Source organism: Pelobates fuscus, chromosome 5 (genome assembly GCF_036172605.1).
Source record: "Pelobates fuscus isolate aPelFus1 chromosome 5, aPelFus1.pri, whole genome shotgun sequence".
In the NCBI taxonomy this organism is placed as follows: domain Eukaryota; kingdom Metazoa; phylum Chordata; class Amphibia; order Anura; family Pelobatidae; genus Pelobates; species Pelobates fuscus.
Window position 1 is genome coordinate 229006233 of NC_086321.1, and position 18146 is coordinate 229024378.

At 40.0% G+C, this 18146-nt stretch overlaps 1 protein-coding gene across 3 annotated transcripts in view; it reads right to left on the bottom strand.

Annotated features, from left to right (window-relative positions):
* The window catches only part of SPATA6L (spermatogenesis associated 6 like), a 44577-nt gene that overhangs the window by 23901 nt on the left and 2530 nt on the right, over positions 1–18146 (bottom strand). For 2 of the 3 annotated variants that reach the window (XM_063455092.1, XM_063455093.1), the window contains exons 4-6: positions 17490–17538; positions 15395–15436; positions 3630–3754 (exon numbers count right to left, since the gene is read on the bottom strand). In XM_063455092.1, coding sequence (XP_063311162.1) covers positions 3630–3754; positions 15395–15436; positions 17490–17538 — 216 coding nt within the window. The remainder of the gene's footprint in view (positions 1–3629; positions 3755–15394; positions 15437–17489; positions 17539–18146) is intronic. The other variant, XM_063455094.1, reaches the window with a different exon arrangement.

Here is an 18146-nt window from a genome sequence, read left to right on the forward strand (position 1 = left end):
TTATGCCCCCTGTATGTTAATAATTATACTCCCCTACATGACACTTGCCTTTATTAATATTAATTTATTTTCTTCATTGACCTTTATCTCAATATCTGGGAATGTCTGCTGTTTGCCTTTCTGTGTAATTGATTTTACTGAGGATTGTGTGTAAATTTGATCAGAATTGAAATAGAAACTTGCATTAAGCTCCACTCATTGTCAAGTTTTGTCAACTTTACTGATAGATAGATATATATATATATATATATATATATATAGTTCCTACTTTTCCTTATGTATTTTATGAAAACTGGAGCACTTAGAAAACAACACTTGAGGTGCTTCCTGTGTCAGTGCTGTCCAATGTGCAGCACTGACATTCAGCATTTCCACGCTCTGCAAAAAAGATGATTCAATGCATCTCTATGAGGAGATGCTGACTGGCCAGCGCTGCTTTTGTTTCTTCCCCCTGCCCTGCCTCCTTGGCTGAGAACATCAGAATTGACCATCTCAACCAATCCACTGCCTTTCCATAGGAAAGCATTGGATTGGTTGTGATCATCAGTTCTCACGATCTCAGCCAAGGTGGGGGAGTGGGGCCAGGGTTGGCACCAGTGGACCCACACAGCGCAGGAATAAAGACAATATAAAAGATACGATTTAACCCTATTTAAGCGGGCTGAGGGGGGCTCCACTTATATAGGTTTTATAACACTATAAGGTCAGGAATACACATTTGTGCTCCTGATCCTATAGTGTTCCTTTAATTCCTAAACTGATGATGGCCTCTAAAATGCTGTTATTTGAATGGACACATGCATGTGAAAAATATGTTCTTGACAGATTAAAACTATATTCAATACCATATTTCTGTCAGAACTACATTACAAATTATTTAAACATATGGTTTGAAACTTTTTAAATTACATTTTTTTTAAAAACTGTAACAATTTTTTTCTTCTAAACTTTATTATATTTTGTGTACACCACACAAAAATATTGAGTTAAACAGCGGATCTGTACACAATGAATTGGTATAATTTAACATGAGTTCTGAACTTGGCAGTAAGGGAACCACAGCATGATAGGCAAATCACAAGAAAGTTTCAAGTCTGTCTATTAGAATTCAGATATGCCAAGATACAAACGATTAAGCATCTAATTTTGTTAACCACCAAAACATAATATTGAACTGCGGCATATCTGAACTTCATGAGCACTTGCAAAAACCGGATTTAGATTGCATGCTGCATGCACAGCTGGGAAAGGGGGTAAGTGAGTGCAGTAAATAATGTGACATATCTGTGTACTGAAGGACATACAATCTGGGCAATGGGCAGAAAAAGAGAACAATTAGAAAGGTAACAATGCTACCACATGGAATGAATTACAGTAGCAAAGAACGAATGACCACTGCCCAATGGTCTTATGCCATCATGATTAGACATTATTATTATTGTTATTATCTAAGTAGAAAAGGAGAAATATTTATAGCACAATAGAATGGATTATGCTTCTGCCATATATATTTAAAGGGACACTATAGTCACCAAAACAACTTTAACTTAATGAAGCATAGTGTATAGAACATGACCCTGCAGCCTCACTGCTCAATTCTCTGCCATTTCGGAGTTTAATCACTTTGTTTATGAACCCTAGTCACACCTCCCTGCATGTGACTTGCACAGCCTTCCTAAACACTTCCTGTAAAGAGCCATCTAAAGTGTATCCTTTCTTTATTGCATGTTCTGTTTAATTTAGATTATCTTATCCCCTGCTATGGTAATAGCTTGCTAGACCCTGCAAGAGCCTCCTGTATGAGTTTAAAGTTCAATTTACATAGCAAGAGATAAAATTGTTTAAGGTAAATTACATCTGATTGAAAGTGAATCCATTTTTTTTTCATGCAGGCTGTGTCAATCATAGCCAGGGAAGGTGTGGCAGGGTCTGCATAAACAGAAACAAAGTGATTTAACTCCTAAATGGCAGTGAATTGAGCAGTAAAATCTGAGAGGCATGATTTATACACTAAAACTGCTTTATTAAGCTAAAGTTGTTTAGGTGACTATAGTGTTCCTTTAAAAATTGAATCATTGTTGCTAACAATTCATATCTAATCAATTGGCTCCAATGCTTACAGGCTATTACTTATTCTAATTCCCTGCCTATAAAATATAACATCTTTGCAAGCTTATCAAGTCTCACAGTCACAGCATGGTTGCAGCTGGTGGAATTTGTATTTGAAATTTATTCTCATACTATGGTGTATTTCATGGATTTTGATTTGTCAAACCCTGAAATGTAATTTGAAAATCAGACTATGACATCCCTAAATGCTTTCAGGGATTTTGCCATGTTAATGTCATCAAAATGTTATGCATTATAGTGAATACTCTTTCAATAGCTGCTTTAATTAGGCAATAAGCTGAAATGAACAGGAAGAGTTCTAGCATTATATCACACAGGGCTTTGTCGGTGCCTTCGAACAGGAAGCCTTTGAGATTGCCAGTCCTTCTCTATTACTATTGAGAAGAAAATGGTTTGAGCTAGATCTTACATATTTTTGCATCTGAGTTTGTGTGGCTCACCGTAAGCTGAATGATGTATTGCTAGGGCTAGTCCTTGTAGTAAATAAAATATTCTGATTCTTACCCTCCTGAGTATTGTCTCTGTTATTTGGAGGGGCATGGTGACAGAGTCTGTGGACTTGTGTGTTGAAAGCTTAATCACTTGGGCCTGTGAGTCAAAAGTGTCTTTGTAAAGACATGTTGGGAGCACTGAAGAATTGATTCTCTCCTACAAGAAGAAGAGGTGATATCTGCCTCGGGTGGAGGGCGAGACCTTGCCCTGAATAATCATGGTGGTGCTGCCAGTGGAGAAGGGACGACGTTGCAGTACAGGTCTGTATCCCAAGCTGGGGACCTGCCTAAAGTGCTCCTGTTACACCTTCACTATTGAATATCTCTATATCACAAAGAGGTGCTGCATTGGATATATATATATAAGGAAAAACAGGAGCACAATGGGATATCTGCTCTGGCAAACAGAGGCAAATCAAGAAAGCATAGGTCAGGAGATGCTCTGAAATGGGTTGGTTGCTAGGCAAATGCCTAATCTTCCAGATGGAAACCTGATAAGGGAGGTCCATGAGTGGTTTACTGGCTTTGCATCTTTTTCTAAGTTGTGTTTCAAAGCTGTTGTATACAACAAACACAGACTCAAAGGAATCCATGTTTAAAATGGAATGAGGCAGAAATATGATTCTTTGTTAAACTAATTTGCATATGCCCACCCAGAATCCTTTGCGGTGGTAACATCACTGCAGATTTGTGATTTCCGTGGGAAAAGCAAGTCTTATGGCTTGACTGGTGTGCAGATTTTTATTTTACATTGTATTAACTATCCACAGACTTCAGGTGGAAGGGGTTTTCCAATCACAATTTTTCCCCTACTACAACCTATTAACCTATTTGGATTTTGATATATATATATATATATATATATATATATATATCAATCAGAATCTAAGGATTTTATATATGTGTGTGTGTGTGTATATATGTGTATGTGTATATATATATATATATATATATATATATATATATATATATATATAAAGAAAATTTGGTAAGAGAAGAACAACTCACTGGGAATCCATGGGCAGTTTTCATTAGCACCTCTCGGCCCACTCCTGGGTATGGAGGTGTCAGCTTGGGCTCAGGAAACAGGAAGTCTCGATTATTTTCTTCATAGCTTGCTAGTATGTCCCCAGCTGAAAAACAATAACAAATATTTAGCCTTGCAGTGAATATGTTCAGTAAATTGTGGATGCTTGAATCTCCCTTTCTTCTCTCATTTGAGCCTTTCCCGATTCTCATATTTCTTATGTTTTGTTTTTTTTAATTCCCTTTTTTTGTCCACCCCCACTGGTACCCTTCCGGCACAGAGAGCGTGCATGGGTATTCTATGAGAACCATTTGGTTGGACCTTAGAGAAGGAAGCAGTGATGCCACACGGGATTTGGTAATCAGCTAGCGAAGTTTCACTTAGTGCTGGAGTCCAGGTGTAAGAAGCCTTATTTTACAGGTTTATAACAGGGATAAACTGGCATAAAATAAACTGAAACATTATTGTTCATTTATTTATTTTTTTACTTCACAATTTAATCAAATATATCTTTAAAATTCACCAGTATTGATAAACTACTGTACCATACAGCCCATGTTTTTATTTTTGGTATTGAGGTATGTCAAGATCTGGAGTGTACTGCCATCTAATGTCTGAATTCAATATCAACAAAGCAATGTCTATTACCCACATTTGAAAATGTCAAAACCCTGTAGAAATGAAAAGAACACATCAGATTTAATTTTAATGCATTACAATACAGTCAACTACATTAGTTCAAACAAATAAATAGGTTCTACAGAGAACAGGAAGTCACTGAGCTGCCTTAGTCAATTCTAGTCACCTTGTTTATTGGAGTGCTGTGCATATTCAATAAGCCAGACCTTCCAAATTTATCTGATATTGGAAAATGTAAGAGGTGTAAAGAAACTGTGGCAAGGCTTGTCTCAGATGCAGTTAGCGTAAAGGGCAAAGTGTCTGCCCGTGAAGCTAAGATGGCAGGATGCCCAGCAGCACAGTCAGTCAGCACTGTCTAAACGCTGGGTGCTGCTGAAATAGGAGCTTAAACGCCCTCTAACCCCTTAAGGACCAAACTTCTGGAATAAAATGGAATCATGACATGTCACACATGTCATGTGTCCTTAAGGGGTTAACCCTTTGGAGGGTGGGGCCTTCTCATTGTAAAACATCCTATTGGGCACTACATTTGCAGAATAAGCTGGAGAGATCCTGGTGCTGACTTCCACGTTTCCGTCTGACATCACATGGGCCTCACGCAGTCCAATAACAAGCTTCTCATAGAGAAGCTTGCGGTTGGACAGTTTTGGCGGTTTAGGAAAGGAGTACATAGGGTACGAGTAATGAGAGGGAGGGAGAGTTTAAAAAAATTAAAACCTGTGTGCGATTGAGGGAGGCATGAGGGTGCACACAGTAGGAGGGAGGAAGACACTCTGCCTGCAAGGGAGAAGATTATCACGTCAGTCACCAGCTTGCTGTGCGTACTAATGACAGACAAAATATACACATAATTGGCATTATACAGCCTGAAATAGAGTTCTGGGCTACTTAAGTCACGTGTGCTTTGGGTGCAATTTGCCCACAGCACACAATTAATAATAACTCAGCATCTGCCGTGTTTGAAGCAGGAACATTGCACATACATACTCCTACAACCATTCTCAAAACTCTGGCCCTCCATATGTTGAACTACAACTCCCATGATTCTCTGACTTTTTATTTCACTCAAAGAATCATGGGAGTTGTAGTTCAGCAACATCTGAAGACCAGTTTGGAGAATCCTGATTTATAGAACAGAGGGAAATTTGTATGTCACATACCAATCATGTAAGTTGACAGGTCTGTACATACCCCTGCGCTGCAGGATATCAAGTGCTCCGAAAGTACAAATTGCATCATGTCTCTAAATACATATATTCATCATCATGGCTCAAATTGCCATTGACCCACCTCAGTGAGATTTTAGAGGTTATGTTTTAGTAATTAGATAGCCATTTAAAAGTTATAGAAAGACATATGACAACCAAAATTTCTCAGTAGAATCAAGCACATTCCTTACACTTTATTAGCAGCCTAAGCTGACAACCAAGATGGTCAGACGTATCCTTCTCTGGGTAGAGCTTTTTTTTAACTTAAATCGTGAAAACACCAGGGTACATTTGATGAGATACGTCTCAACACTAACCGGGAACCACCCTTACCTTAAGCTACCACATATTCAGCCTGATTTCGGGTACATGTTGTGCTCAACCTTGAAGCCTACTGAGGCTGTTGGTCCGGTAGTTGGGAGAGGCGGCTGATCTGTCGGCTATAGGCTTCAGTCTGCCAGTGGAGATCTTGCAGCCCTGTTTCCCCCTTCCCCTACTTTTTACTGGTGGTGGACCGGTGGTCGATATCCCGGTCCACACTCGGCACTTTTGTGCCCAATCGACACCCTACAGGGCCAAAGGCGAAGCGGCATTCCTAACATCAGGGCCGGATTAACATAGGGGCTGATGGAGCTGCAGCTCCAGGCACAGGCCCAGGCCCAGGCCCATTTTAAAAAAAATATATATTTTTTTTTACCCACTACTCAGGTTTGCAACCTGACTGGTATTTTACTGGCACAGCCGGTATTTGAGGCTGCCTGGCCGTGCCGGCATTGCAGTAATACCAGCAATACAAATGCAGGTATTTTTCGCAGAATAAATGGAGATTACTCTGCAATACCAGCACCGGCCAGTAGGGGTCACTGTGTGTGGAGAGAGGCAGGGATAGGAAGTTACAGCATATCCCTGCCTCTCTCTACTACTTACTGATTTGTGGGGGAGCAGCAACACAGCAGAGTCCAGACAGCAGCTCTACAGCTCAGGTAAGTGAGGGATGGGGGAAAAGGCAGCAGGGACACATGGGGACACTGAGACACTAGGGGACACTGAGCCACTAGGGGACATATGGGGACACTGAGACACTAGGGGACATATGGGGACACTGGGGGACACAGACACTGGGAGACCTGGGGACACTGAAACACTTGGGGACACTGAGACACATGGGGATGCTGAGACACATAGGGATGCTGATACACATGGGGATGCTGTGAGACATAGGGACATTGGGAGGCACTGAGACATTGGGACATGGAGACACTATGTCCCAGTGTCCCCATGTACCCCAGCCAGTGTCCCTAGTGTCCCAGTGTCCCCAAGTCTCCCAGTGTCTGTGTTCCATGTCTCTCAGTGTGCCTAGTGTCCCCATGTGTCCCAGTCTATGTCCACAACTGTCCCCATGTATCCCAGTGTCCCCAAGTGTCTGTCCCCCAGCCAGTGTCCCCTAGTCTCCCAGTGTCTATGTTCCCATGTCTCTGTGTCCCTGTCTCTGTGTCCCTAGTGTCTCAGTGTCCCCATGTCTCCCAGTTTCCCCATGTCTCCCAGTGTCCCAATGTCTCTCAGTGTCCCAATGTCTCTCAGTGTCTCCGTGTCTCTCAGTGTCCCCAATATCCTAGTGACATGGGGACACACTGAGACATTGGGACACTTGGAGAAATGGGGACACTGAGACACTGGGAGACTAGGGGACTGGGCGACATCGGGACACTGACACTGTGATACATAGGGACACTGAGACATTGGGTGACTTGTGAGACAGACACTGGGAGACAGGGAGACACTGGGAGCAATCCATCTATACAGCAGAATCAAAACTGTGAGTAGTTTGTTGGTGATTTTACAGAATTTTCTCTGATGTCACTCCATGTGATTTACATCATGTGATGTCACGCATAACTAATTATACAAATGACTAAGGCTGGTATTTTTTCCAAGAAAGGTGGCAACCCTAACTACTCTTCGCATACTCTTTCTTAAAGGAGCACTATAGGGTCAGGAACACAATCATGTATTTCTGACCCTATTATGTTAAAACCACCACCCTGGCCCCCTTTTCCCTCCCTAAATATAGTAAAATATTACTTGTATTCAAGTCTGCAGCTGCTGGCTCTGCCTCTGAACTGACTGTCTGCTGACATCATCAGAAGTGGTGGTCTGAGCAAATTACAATACTTCCCCATAGGATTGGCTGAGACTGTCAACTAGTTAGATCAGGGGCAGAGCCAGCACAAGTCCAACATAGCCCTGGCCAATCAGCATCTCCTCATAAAGTTAAATTGAATAAATGCATCTCTATGAGGAAAGTTCCGTGTCTGCATGCAGAGGGTGGAGACACTGAATGGCAGTGCTGCACATTAGGCAGTACTGCCCCAGGAAGCACCTATAGCAGCCATCTAATGAGTGGCCAGTGGAATTATTTTCTCTGAAAAGACAGTGTTTACTGCAAAAAGCCTGAATGGAATGATTCTACTTACCAGAACAAATACAATAAGCTGTAGTTGTTCTGGTGACTATAGTGTCCCTTTAAGTTTGGAAGCTTAAGAGGGATGTATGGGAACAAAACTTGTGTGGACTGGCTGACAATAAAATTAGTTTAGATAATGCAGACTTTTGTCTCTCTAACACTGTGGCATGTCCCCTTTCTTCTACATTCACTACATACAACTTTTCTCTGTGTCAGACTATATACCAGGAACTTCTGCCTGCTAGTAAGAAGGTAAGGAGACAAGTGGACCAGCGAGTGCTAGGGGACAGTCCTTAGAAAGCGTGGAGTAGGCACATCATTTGATGCATTTATGTCAAGCTCCGGGTGCTGCCTGCATAGTATGCCCTTGGTTGGACAGCCTGCATCATTTGCGGGCAACCTGACATGCATACATGCCAGGCTGTCCTTCAAATTCTTTGGACAGACATGCCCCCTTTTTGGGCATGTTCTCCCCTTTTGGCAGGTATGGTTACGTGATTCGCACCAGTGGCCCACCCTTTTACCCCGCCCATTGACTTCTTGCTTCACTGGACACTGCTGTTAGGGGTTATTGATTTACTTGAAAGATGAAAGCATAAATTAGAGAGAGATTAGCATAGAGTATGTGTTTTCTTATAGCTGCACCCCCTGAGTTTCCCTCCAGCACCATCTCCATCAGATACATGACGCTAGAGAGGTATGACTGTTTTAGTGTTTTTGGTCGATAAGATTCTGTAATTAGGCCCATCATAACTGTCAGCACCAGGCCCACTGGGCTCTTAATCCGGCCCTGCCTAACATGGCTGTCGCACAGGAGCCGCGATAGCACAATAGAAGCCTGGAAAAACTGACATGGCGGGTGGCCTTTAAAGCAAAATTTGATAAGATCTGCCAAGCATTCTGGCACTGCATACACAGCCGCATATGCCACCGTACCTTACCTGCTACACCTGGTAACCATGCAGTTGCAGTGACTCCTCGATCTTCCTGCGGGCTGGGGGTCTGTCAGGAGTTGAATCCTGACAGACCCCCAGCCCGAACATCCCAGAGGGGCTCCCAGCTGTGATCCTGCCGCAAAGAGAAGGGGAATCTTCAGACAAGGGGCTCGAGGCCTTGGCTCGAAGCCGGAAGAAGCGGAGTTCTTCTGGAGCGGGCCTCACTTGCACTCAGCGTTCTTGGAAATTTCCAAAGCAGAAGAAAATGGGCCTGACATGGAGATGACCTCTCTGTAAAAGCCTACCAGTGGCATTGGTTGACTACACACGAAAGCGCAGTACATATTGTGCATAATAATCTACCTACGGTCCCTGGGAGACTGATGTACTACTTTCTGTTGTTTTTCTTAGTTAACACTTTTCTGTCTTGGGATGCCCAGTGGTAAAACTATTTGACATGCAACCTGTCTTCTAACTTACTAGCATGTTTTTTATTTAACTTCTGGCTGTGATTTTTCTATAGAAGCTTTTAGCATACTCTTTGTTGATAACTACTTAGTCACAGATCTGATAGCCTGTTTACTTCCAATTTCTAGTAAGGGGCAGTATTAGTTGGGAGATTATATCAGTATATTCTATTAATCTTGCACTACTCGTGTTTTGATCCAAGCAAAGCTTCCATATGCCTGTTATAACTCCATATTATCTGTAATGTTTTTCAACATTGCCTCAAATAAAAAAGTGATTGACAAACAAACCAAAAAAAAAAAAGTTCAAAGCCCAATGAAATGAATGTGACGATTACTCAAACCAATAGAAATTATTTTTCAAATATGTAATTTAATGGATTTGTTTTTGTAGGTAACTGCAATTGGACAATACAACAGATGTACAGGTATCAAAAGATTTCCTCTACACACGCCAGTGACCTCCTCTGAAACAGAAAATTGTTGCTTTCTGATTTTGACAGCACACAGAAATAATGAATGTGGCTCTAACAGGTAACATATGCAGTCACGTTGTTTCTCTGATCCTTCTTAAGTGGCCTTAGTTTGTTTTTGATCAGTAAAACATGACTACACGGCCTCTGGTGCTTTTGAATATGATAATGAGCCAATGGCTGCCAGATGTCACATGAAGGAACATCATGTTCTTAATCTGTGTCTGTAGCTATCACACAGATGAAGAAATAAACAATTGCACCTTTCAGGGCAGCTTTGAAGTGTTTTTGGTCAAGCTTTAAGCACAGATGAACTAATTGTTTAGTTCAGAATGGCTTCCTTTACTATTTATAATCCCCTTTGATGAAATAAAATCTATCATCACTCAACATCAGAAATGTTCTGAACACCTACAGACAAAGATCAGAAATCACATTCACATGAAGAATTTTTTTTTTTTTTTTTTTAAAGAAAACAATGGGTTTTTCCTTTTCAGGAATCTTTTATTACGCACTGAATATATGTTTGCTTATTTTCTGAGATTGTTGTGATTAAGAAGATTGTACAAAGCATTTCTGCATATAGATAAGAGTATGTATGGCATTTGTCATTATGCGATAATAATATGTAAATGAAAGTGCTACACCAGGATTTAAACACAATTAATTGCTGTAGCCCTTTATGAACCTCTGAATCATCTATAACTAAAAGAGTTCAAGGAAATTCAACAGTGCAGAAAGTAGAGCAGCGATTCGACAGTCAAATCCTGCTACATTGCAACACTCACACTTGCATGACGTCGGCATACAGTCCACTGTACAAAGACTTGTATTGGAAATGAGAATGTAAAATACCTCACTATGATGTCAGAGGTAGAGAGGGTGGATATAGAGTGGCAGACAATCCCCAGAATTTGTCAAGATACGTTTAATTGGTTTGAAACAACTTCACAGACTCCTAGCACTGCAGCCACCTCTTTAAAGGGCACTTGTCAAGCCCCAAACTATTTATGGTAATTAGATTGAGCATAAGATTTTATCGATATATTGTGCTAGCAGTTTTGCTAGCAATTCTATAGATTAGGAGTAAAACCCATGTGCTGCAGGCGCTATGAAAACTGCCAAGCCAGTGCTTCTAGCGCCAGCTATGGAGTATATGAATGGAGTGACATGACACTAAAGCCGGCACATTGACAATGAAGCCAGCATGCCGACGTCACTGATGAGATTTGTCCTTTGCCCTGCCTGGGCATCTGTCCAAAGCAAGGCAAATCAATGAATAACAGAGGTGGAGAACAGCTAGTAGCGGAGCTGAACTGTAGGAAAAGTAAGTAAATCTTTTGATTTAGTTATATATGGTAATTCAATGTATATGGAAACGATTTAAGGTAAGTACATTTTTCAATTATAGGTTTAATTTAATCTGTAGAGGTTATAGCGCATAAAATGCCCTTTTATTTAATTTCCAGAAAAGGAATGGATAACATAAGAGTTACATTTTAATTTACTACATATGTAGTACTTGACTTATAATAAATTACAGATGATTCGTAAATCCTAGTACAGCAAGTGTTTTATAAGCACTGTACAATACACATATGGTAGAACAGGCATAGGCAACCTTCGGCACTCTAGATGGTTTGGACTACACCTCCCATGATGCTTTGCCAGCATTATGGGTGTAAGAGCATTGGGGGGGTGTAGTCCATAAAATCTGGAGTGCCGAAGGTTGCTTATCCCTGTGGTAGAATCAGGGACAATCCTGTATAGGTGCTAAAAGATGAATTGGAACGGTGTGCAGCGCTACGCTCCTCCCCCTCACATTAGGTACCGGCCTTTCTTGTTAGACTCAACCCTTCAGATTCTGCGTTGAGCGGCAGAACCGTAAGGAAAACAGCTTGTCAGCTTGTAAACATTTCCTTCCAGCTCTGCCGCCTGACGCCAATTGCGAGGGGGCGGGACCTACCATGAAGGGGCAGAGCCAAGTGTTCCACAGCTTGCTGATCTGCCTCTTTGCACCCACCTAGGATTGGCCCTGGGTGGGATTGTCAGATGATAAATTTACCGTTAACAAATACCTTCAAAAATATAAAAAAAATTAAAACATAGATAATTAATTTCCAAATATGGACACTGTAAACTCTTCCATTTAGACATATAAACTTTTATCAAAAAATAATTAACACTCTTAAATCTACAGTGTTAAATGAATACTATAGGCACAAAAACAACTCTAGCTTAATGAAGCAGTTTTGGTGTATAGATCATGTCCCTGCAGTCTCACTGCTTTAGTCTCTGTCATTTAGGAGTTAATTCACTTTGCTTATGTAGTCACACCTCCCTACATGTGACTTACACAGCTTCCTAAACGCTTCCTCTAAAGAGAAATTGAATGTTTAAACTTCTTATATTGCATCATCTGTTTAATTTAGAATTTCTTATCTCCCGCCCTGGTAATAGCCTGCTAGACCCTGCAGGAGTCTCCTGTTTGTTTTAATGTTCAATTTACAGATCAGGAGATAAAAAAAACCTCTAACTTGAGTTAGCACATGATTGAAAATGAGATGTAGCTTAGGCTGCATGGACAGAAACAAAAGTAATTTAACTCCCTTTTAATTTGGATCCCTGACTATTTTTGCTACCTAAGCCCATAGATAGCGGCATCATTTCTGGTAGTACTGGCCCCTTCGATCAGAGAGATCAGAGCTAAAGTAGACGGAAATCACTGAATGGATCAATTAACTGCCATAGTGCATAACATCTGGCCTTCTTTCTATAAAGTTTGTGATCCTTGGTGGGATTTTCCCTCTACAGCAACCCTTTTCCCTTTTCCTCTTTTTATTTTCATATTTTAATTGTAATTATTTTTCTGTTTTTTGTTTCTCAGTGTTATAAAATAATTGAAAAATTGACAAATATTTTGCTACATGTTCCTTGTGTAAACATGCAACATCACATGCAGCTTCCACACACATATACACATCCTCTCCAAGCATTTAACACCCAACCACCCACCTTATAACATTTACCAGTCAATCATGCCCCTAACAAGTTGCATTATATATATTTCCCTGCATGCAGGCTGATTCCAATAAAGTTGTAAATGCCTGGTGCCAGACCGTAGTCACATGTATACAAAAATTGAAGGGATGGTCCGTACTCTCGGTCTTAATAAAACGTAACTTTTAATGTTTACATAATAAAAAAACAATTGTGATGCTAAACAGAGTCAACGTTTCAGTACCTGTTCGGAACTTTGCTCAGGACAGCATAGTATAAGATTACAAAACAGTAATATTTATAAGAGGAATAAGTAATACAACTTACCTCAGGTGTATATCGCCTGCGTTCACCTGTGTCAATTGTGCATGCATTCTGAATCTTCCCCACGCCCTATGATGACGTGGATACGTGTTGAGGCAAAGGATATGAGATACCATGGAAACATCAGATGCCTTAAGTCCTATTGGTGGAGAAGGGGTTAGACTCCGATCAATTTTATGTTTTGTATATTTCATCATCATTGATCGGAGTCTAACCTTTTCTCCACGTCATCACAGAGCACGGGGAAGGTTCAGAATGCATGCCCAATTGACACAGGTGAACGCGGGCAATACACACTTGGGGTAAGTTGTATCACTTATTCCTCTTATAAATATCACTGTTTATAATCTTATATTATGCTGTCCTAAGGAAAGTCCCGAACGGGGACTGAAATGTTGACTCTGTTTAGCATCACAATTGTTTTTTTATAATGTAATTATTAAAAGTTACATTTTATTAATACCAAGAGTGTGGACTATCCCTTCGATTTTTATATATATATATATATATATATATATACACACATACACACACATACAGGGAGTGCAGAATTATTAGGCAAGTTGTATTTTTGAGGATTAATTTTATTATTGAACAACAACCATGTTCTCAATGAACCCAAAAAACTCATTAATATCAAAGTGAATATTTTTGGAAGTAGTTTTTAGTTTGTTTTTAGTTATAGCTATTTTAGGGGGATATCTGTGTGTGCAGGTGACTATTACTGTGCATAATTATTAGGCAACTTAACAAAAAACAAATATATACCCATTTCAATTATTTATTTTTACCAGTGAAACCAATAGAACATCTCAACATTCACAAATATACATTTTTGACATTCAAAAACAAAACAAAAACAAATCAGTGACCAATATAGCCACCTTTCTTTGCAAGGACACTCAAAAGCCTGCCATCCATGGATTCTGTCAGTGTTTTGATCTGTTCACCATCAACATTGCGTGCAGCAGCAACCACAGCCTCCCAGACACTGTTCAGAGAGGTGTACTGTTTTCCCTCCTTGTAAATCTCACATTTGATGATGGACCACAGGTTCTCAATGGGGTTCAGATCAGGTGAACAAGGAGGCCATGTCATTAGATTTTCTTCTTTTATACCCTTTCTTGCCAGCCACGCTGTGGAGTACTTGGACGCGTGTGATGGAGCATTGTCCTGCATGAAAATCATGCAGAAGGATGCAGACTTCTTCCTGTACCACTGCTTGAAGAAGGTGTCTTCCAGAAACTGGGAGTTGAGCTTGACTCCATCCTCAACCCGAAAAGGCCCCACAAGCTCATCTTTGATGATACCAGCCCAAACCAGTACTCCACCTCCACCTTGCTGGCGTCTGAGTTGGACTGGGGCTCTCTGCCCTTTACCAATCCATCCATCTGGCCCATCAAGACTCACTCTCATTTCATCAGTCCATAAAACCTTAGAAAAATCAGTCTTGAGATATTTCTTGGCCCAGTCTTGACGTTTCAGCTTGTGTGTCTTGTTCAGTGGTGGTCGTCTTTCAGCCTTTCTTACCTTGGCCATGTCTCTGAGTATTGCACACCTTGTGCTTTTGGGCACTCCAGTGATGTTGCAGCTCTGAAATATGGCCAAACTGGTGGCAAGTGGCATCTTGGCAGCTGCACGCTTGACTTTTCTCAGTTCATGGGCAGTTATTTTGCGCCTTGGTTTCTCCACACGCTTCTTGCGACCCTGTTGACTATTTTGAATGAAACGCTTGATTGTTCGAAGATCACGCTTCAGAAGCTTTGCAATTTTAAGAGTGCTGCATCCCTCTGCAAGATATCTCACTATTTTTGACTTTTCTGAGCCTGTCAAGTCCTTCTTTTGACCCATTTTGCCAAAGGAAAGGAAGTTGCCTAATAATTATGCACACCTGATATAGGGTGTTGATGTCATTAGACCACACCCCTTCTCATTACAGAGATGCACATCACCTAATATGCTTAATTGGTAGTAGGCTTTCGAGCCTATACAGCTTGGAGTAAGACAACATGCATAAAGAGGATGATGTGGTCAAAATACTCATTTGCCTAATAATTCTGCACACAGTGTACATTGAGGAAACTGGCCCTTGGGCAGCAAGGAGGGTAAATCCAGCCCGGTTCCAAGGTCAATATATTACTGATTTACACAGAATTAAATTAGTGGGACAATGTATCACAGTGACATTAGGCAGGTGATAGAATTTGAAATAAAACAAAAACTTTGTCAAATGTACCTGGGTTTCTGAGCTGTACCAGTTCAAATCTTGCCATATATTCTGTAATGAATCACAAGATGTTATGATGCATTTGTTAGTTGAGAACAACAATATATACTTGTTTAATATATAAAACTCTTTTTAAAATAGTGTTGTAGATCCCCTTTTATACTGCAGTTATGTGTTATTTATTTCCCCTTCTTAAAGGGGAACTTTTATTTTGAATGATTTAATGATAATATTTTTTTTTTAGCGTCCCCTATATTAAGAGACACTCTAGGCATCATAACCACTTTATCTCATTGACCTGGCTATGGTGCCGGGAGACCACTGGAGTCATTGCACAGTTCAGTGATAAAACATTTTTTAGTTGTTTAACACAGAATGAGGATCCTTGGGCCCACATGGCTTTGCCCCATCCCCCAGAGGGTCATCATTAAATATACCAATCCACACCAGCAATGGGTAACAGTGATAAGCTAAGTGTGTTTCCCCATTAACCCAATCAGAAGACATGGGCCAGGCAGTGGGAGCCTGGGAACCTTCTATTCTATATTAATCCATTCAAACAATGAACAGTGTAATAGATCAGGGGACTTCAGGCATCAACACCTCATCAATGAGATGAAGCGGTTAAGGTGCTTATAGGGTTCATTTAACACATATGTGTTTATGAGGTCTAAAAATATGAATTAAATGTAAAAATCCACATATATGTATTTACTGCTATCATTTTTATGAGCTCTGCCCTATGTATCTAGCAGTTAGTTTAAAGAGAAGTGGAGAAACAGAAACAATGAGATAAATTTATTTAAGTATTGTCTTGTGAAAAAAATTTGCAAAATAGTAATAGTGAGACAATGACCACGGAAACCAGTGGAACCAATTGGCATATCCTCCCCTGACTCCTCCTTTTTAAACATGTTTGCACCACTTTTCAGAACCAAACACTTTTATAAATTTCCTCCAGTGTTTCTCTCTATCCTCCAACACAATGTGTGCCCTGGCTGTGCCTGGATTGGACTGAATTGTGGAGTCAATAAATGCTAAATCTTTAATATAAACCTTTAAACGTAGGGTTAGAAATATTTGTCTGTATTCCTGACCCTATAGTGCTCCATTAAAGAGAGGGCCAGGGGGGTAGGGCCTATAGTGTTAAAGTCACCATCTCTTGCCTCCCTAAATATAGTAAAATCTTACTTGCATTCCAGCTTGAAGCTGCTGGTTCTGCCCCTGTCTGGCTCAGAATAGCAAACTGTTTGCTGACATCATTAGAAGTGGTGGTCTGAGCCAATGAATGAATGCCTCTCTATGAGAAATGTTCAGTGTCTGCATGCAGAGGGTGGAGACACTGATATGTTGTGGTGCACACTAGGCAAGACTGAGATAGGAAGCAGCTCTAGCAGCCACCTGAGGAGTGGCCAGTGAAGTTATCACTAGGCTGTAATGTAAACACTGCATTTTCTCTGAAAAGACAGTGTTTACAGCAAAAAGCCTGAAGGTGATGATTCTACTCACCAGAACAAATTCAATAAGCTGTAGTTGTTTTGGTGACTATAGTGTCCCTTTAAAAGAAAATAGAGCATCACATGAAAACATTATTATAACAAGTTACAGATGGTTTTCAAAATCCGCCAAAATAAATAATTTTGGTTCATCCCAACTGAATTTTGTCAATTGATGCATTTATTTTCAGACAAAATTCTGGATTTTTTCGAACATTTCAAAATAAGTCAAACAGGGTTATTCACTAAAATTTTTATTACATGTATTTTACTAAGGTAAGTTTGATGTCCGGGATCCTACCCAACTTCTTTTGATTCAAAGCCATTTTCTTATGTTTTACATATTCTGGATTTAGATAAATTTGAGTAACAGAATTTGCGGCTTAAAAATAACCATCTGAATATAGTCAACACAACCTTAAATATACTGTTATACTTTTCCTAATCAGATTTATGAAATGTTGTTTTTATTATTATTTCTAAATATAGCCCTAACAACGTTGCTGTGTTTTATACAGTACATAACAGGTATTGCAAGACTCAGTCATGTGAGGATACTACATTAGTGAGCAAATCATAAGCCATTAATAATCTATAATTGTACATACTTTCCAGAAGTTGTGCTACTGCGGCAGGATCGGTGGCTTTTCGAAAAACCTGCAATTAAATAAAAAGTGAAAAATGTCTCAAAAAACAAACAAACAAACAAACAAACAATATATATATATATATATATATATTTTTTTTTTTTTTTTTTTTTAATATATATCATCAAGCTTCATTGAAATGTAATACATTTTTAAAAACAATAAAGTGAAAATTTGATGACAGTTGTCCTTTAATCTCCATCCATTGGAAAAGGCTGCCAAAGATCATGATCTATTTTATCTTATGTATAACTAAAAATGGCATTGCGTTTCATGACAATATAAACAATGGAAAATAGAACCATACCAACTACAGCTCACCGTAGTGGTTATGGTAAAAGGAGAGCCGTTGCACCCCATTTTGAAAGGAGTCATACCATTTCAGAATAGCTTTACTTCTTAAAGGGTACTTCCCTTTCTGTACTACTTACTATGAAAAGCCAAAAGTTCCCAAGTAAGAGCTTCCATTAGCGCTATTGAGCTAAGCCCTGATGGTTGTCCCACCACTTTCTATGCAGCGTTGCGTTAATGCACTGGGCAAGGTCCAGCATGTACTCCCAAGTTATAAAATATCATGTCAAATTACTTTTGTTAATGCTCAGCTGTTCTACACTTATA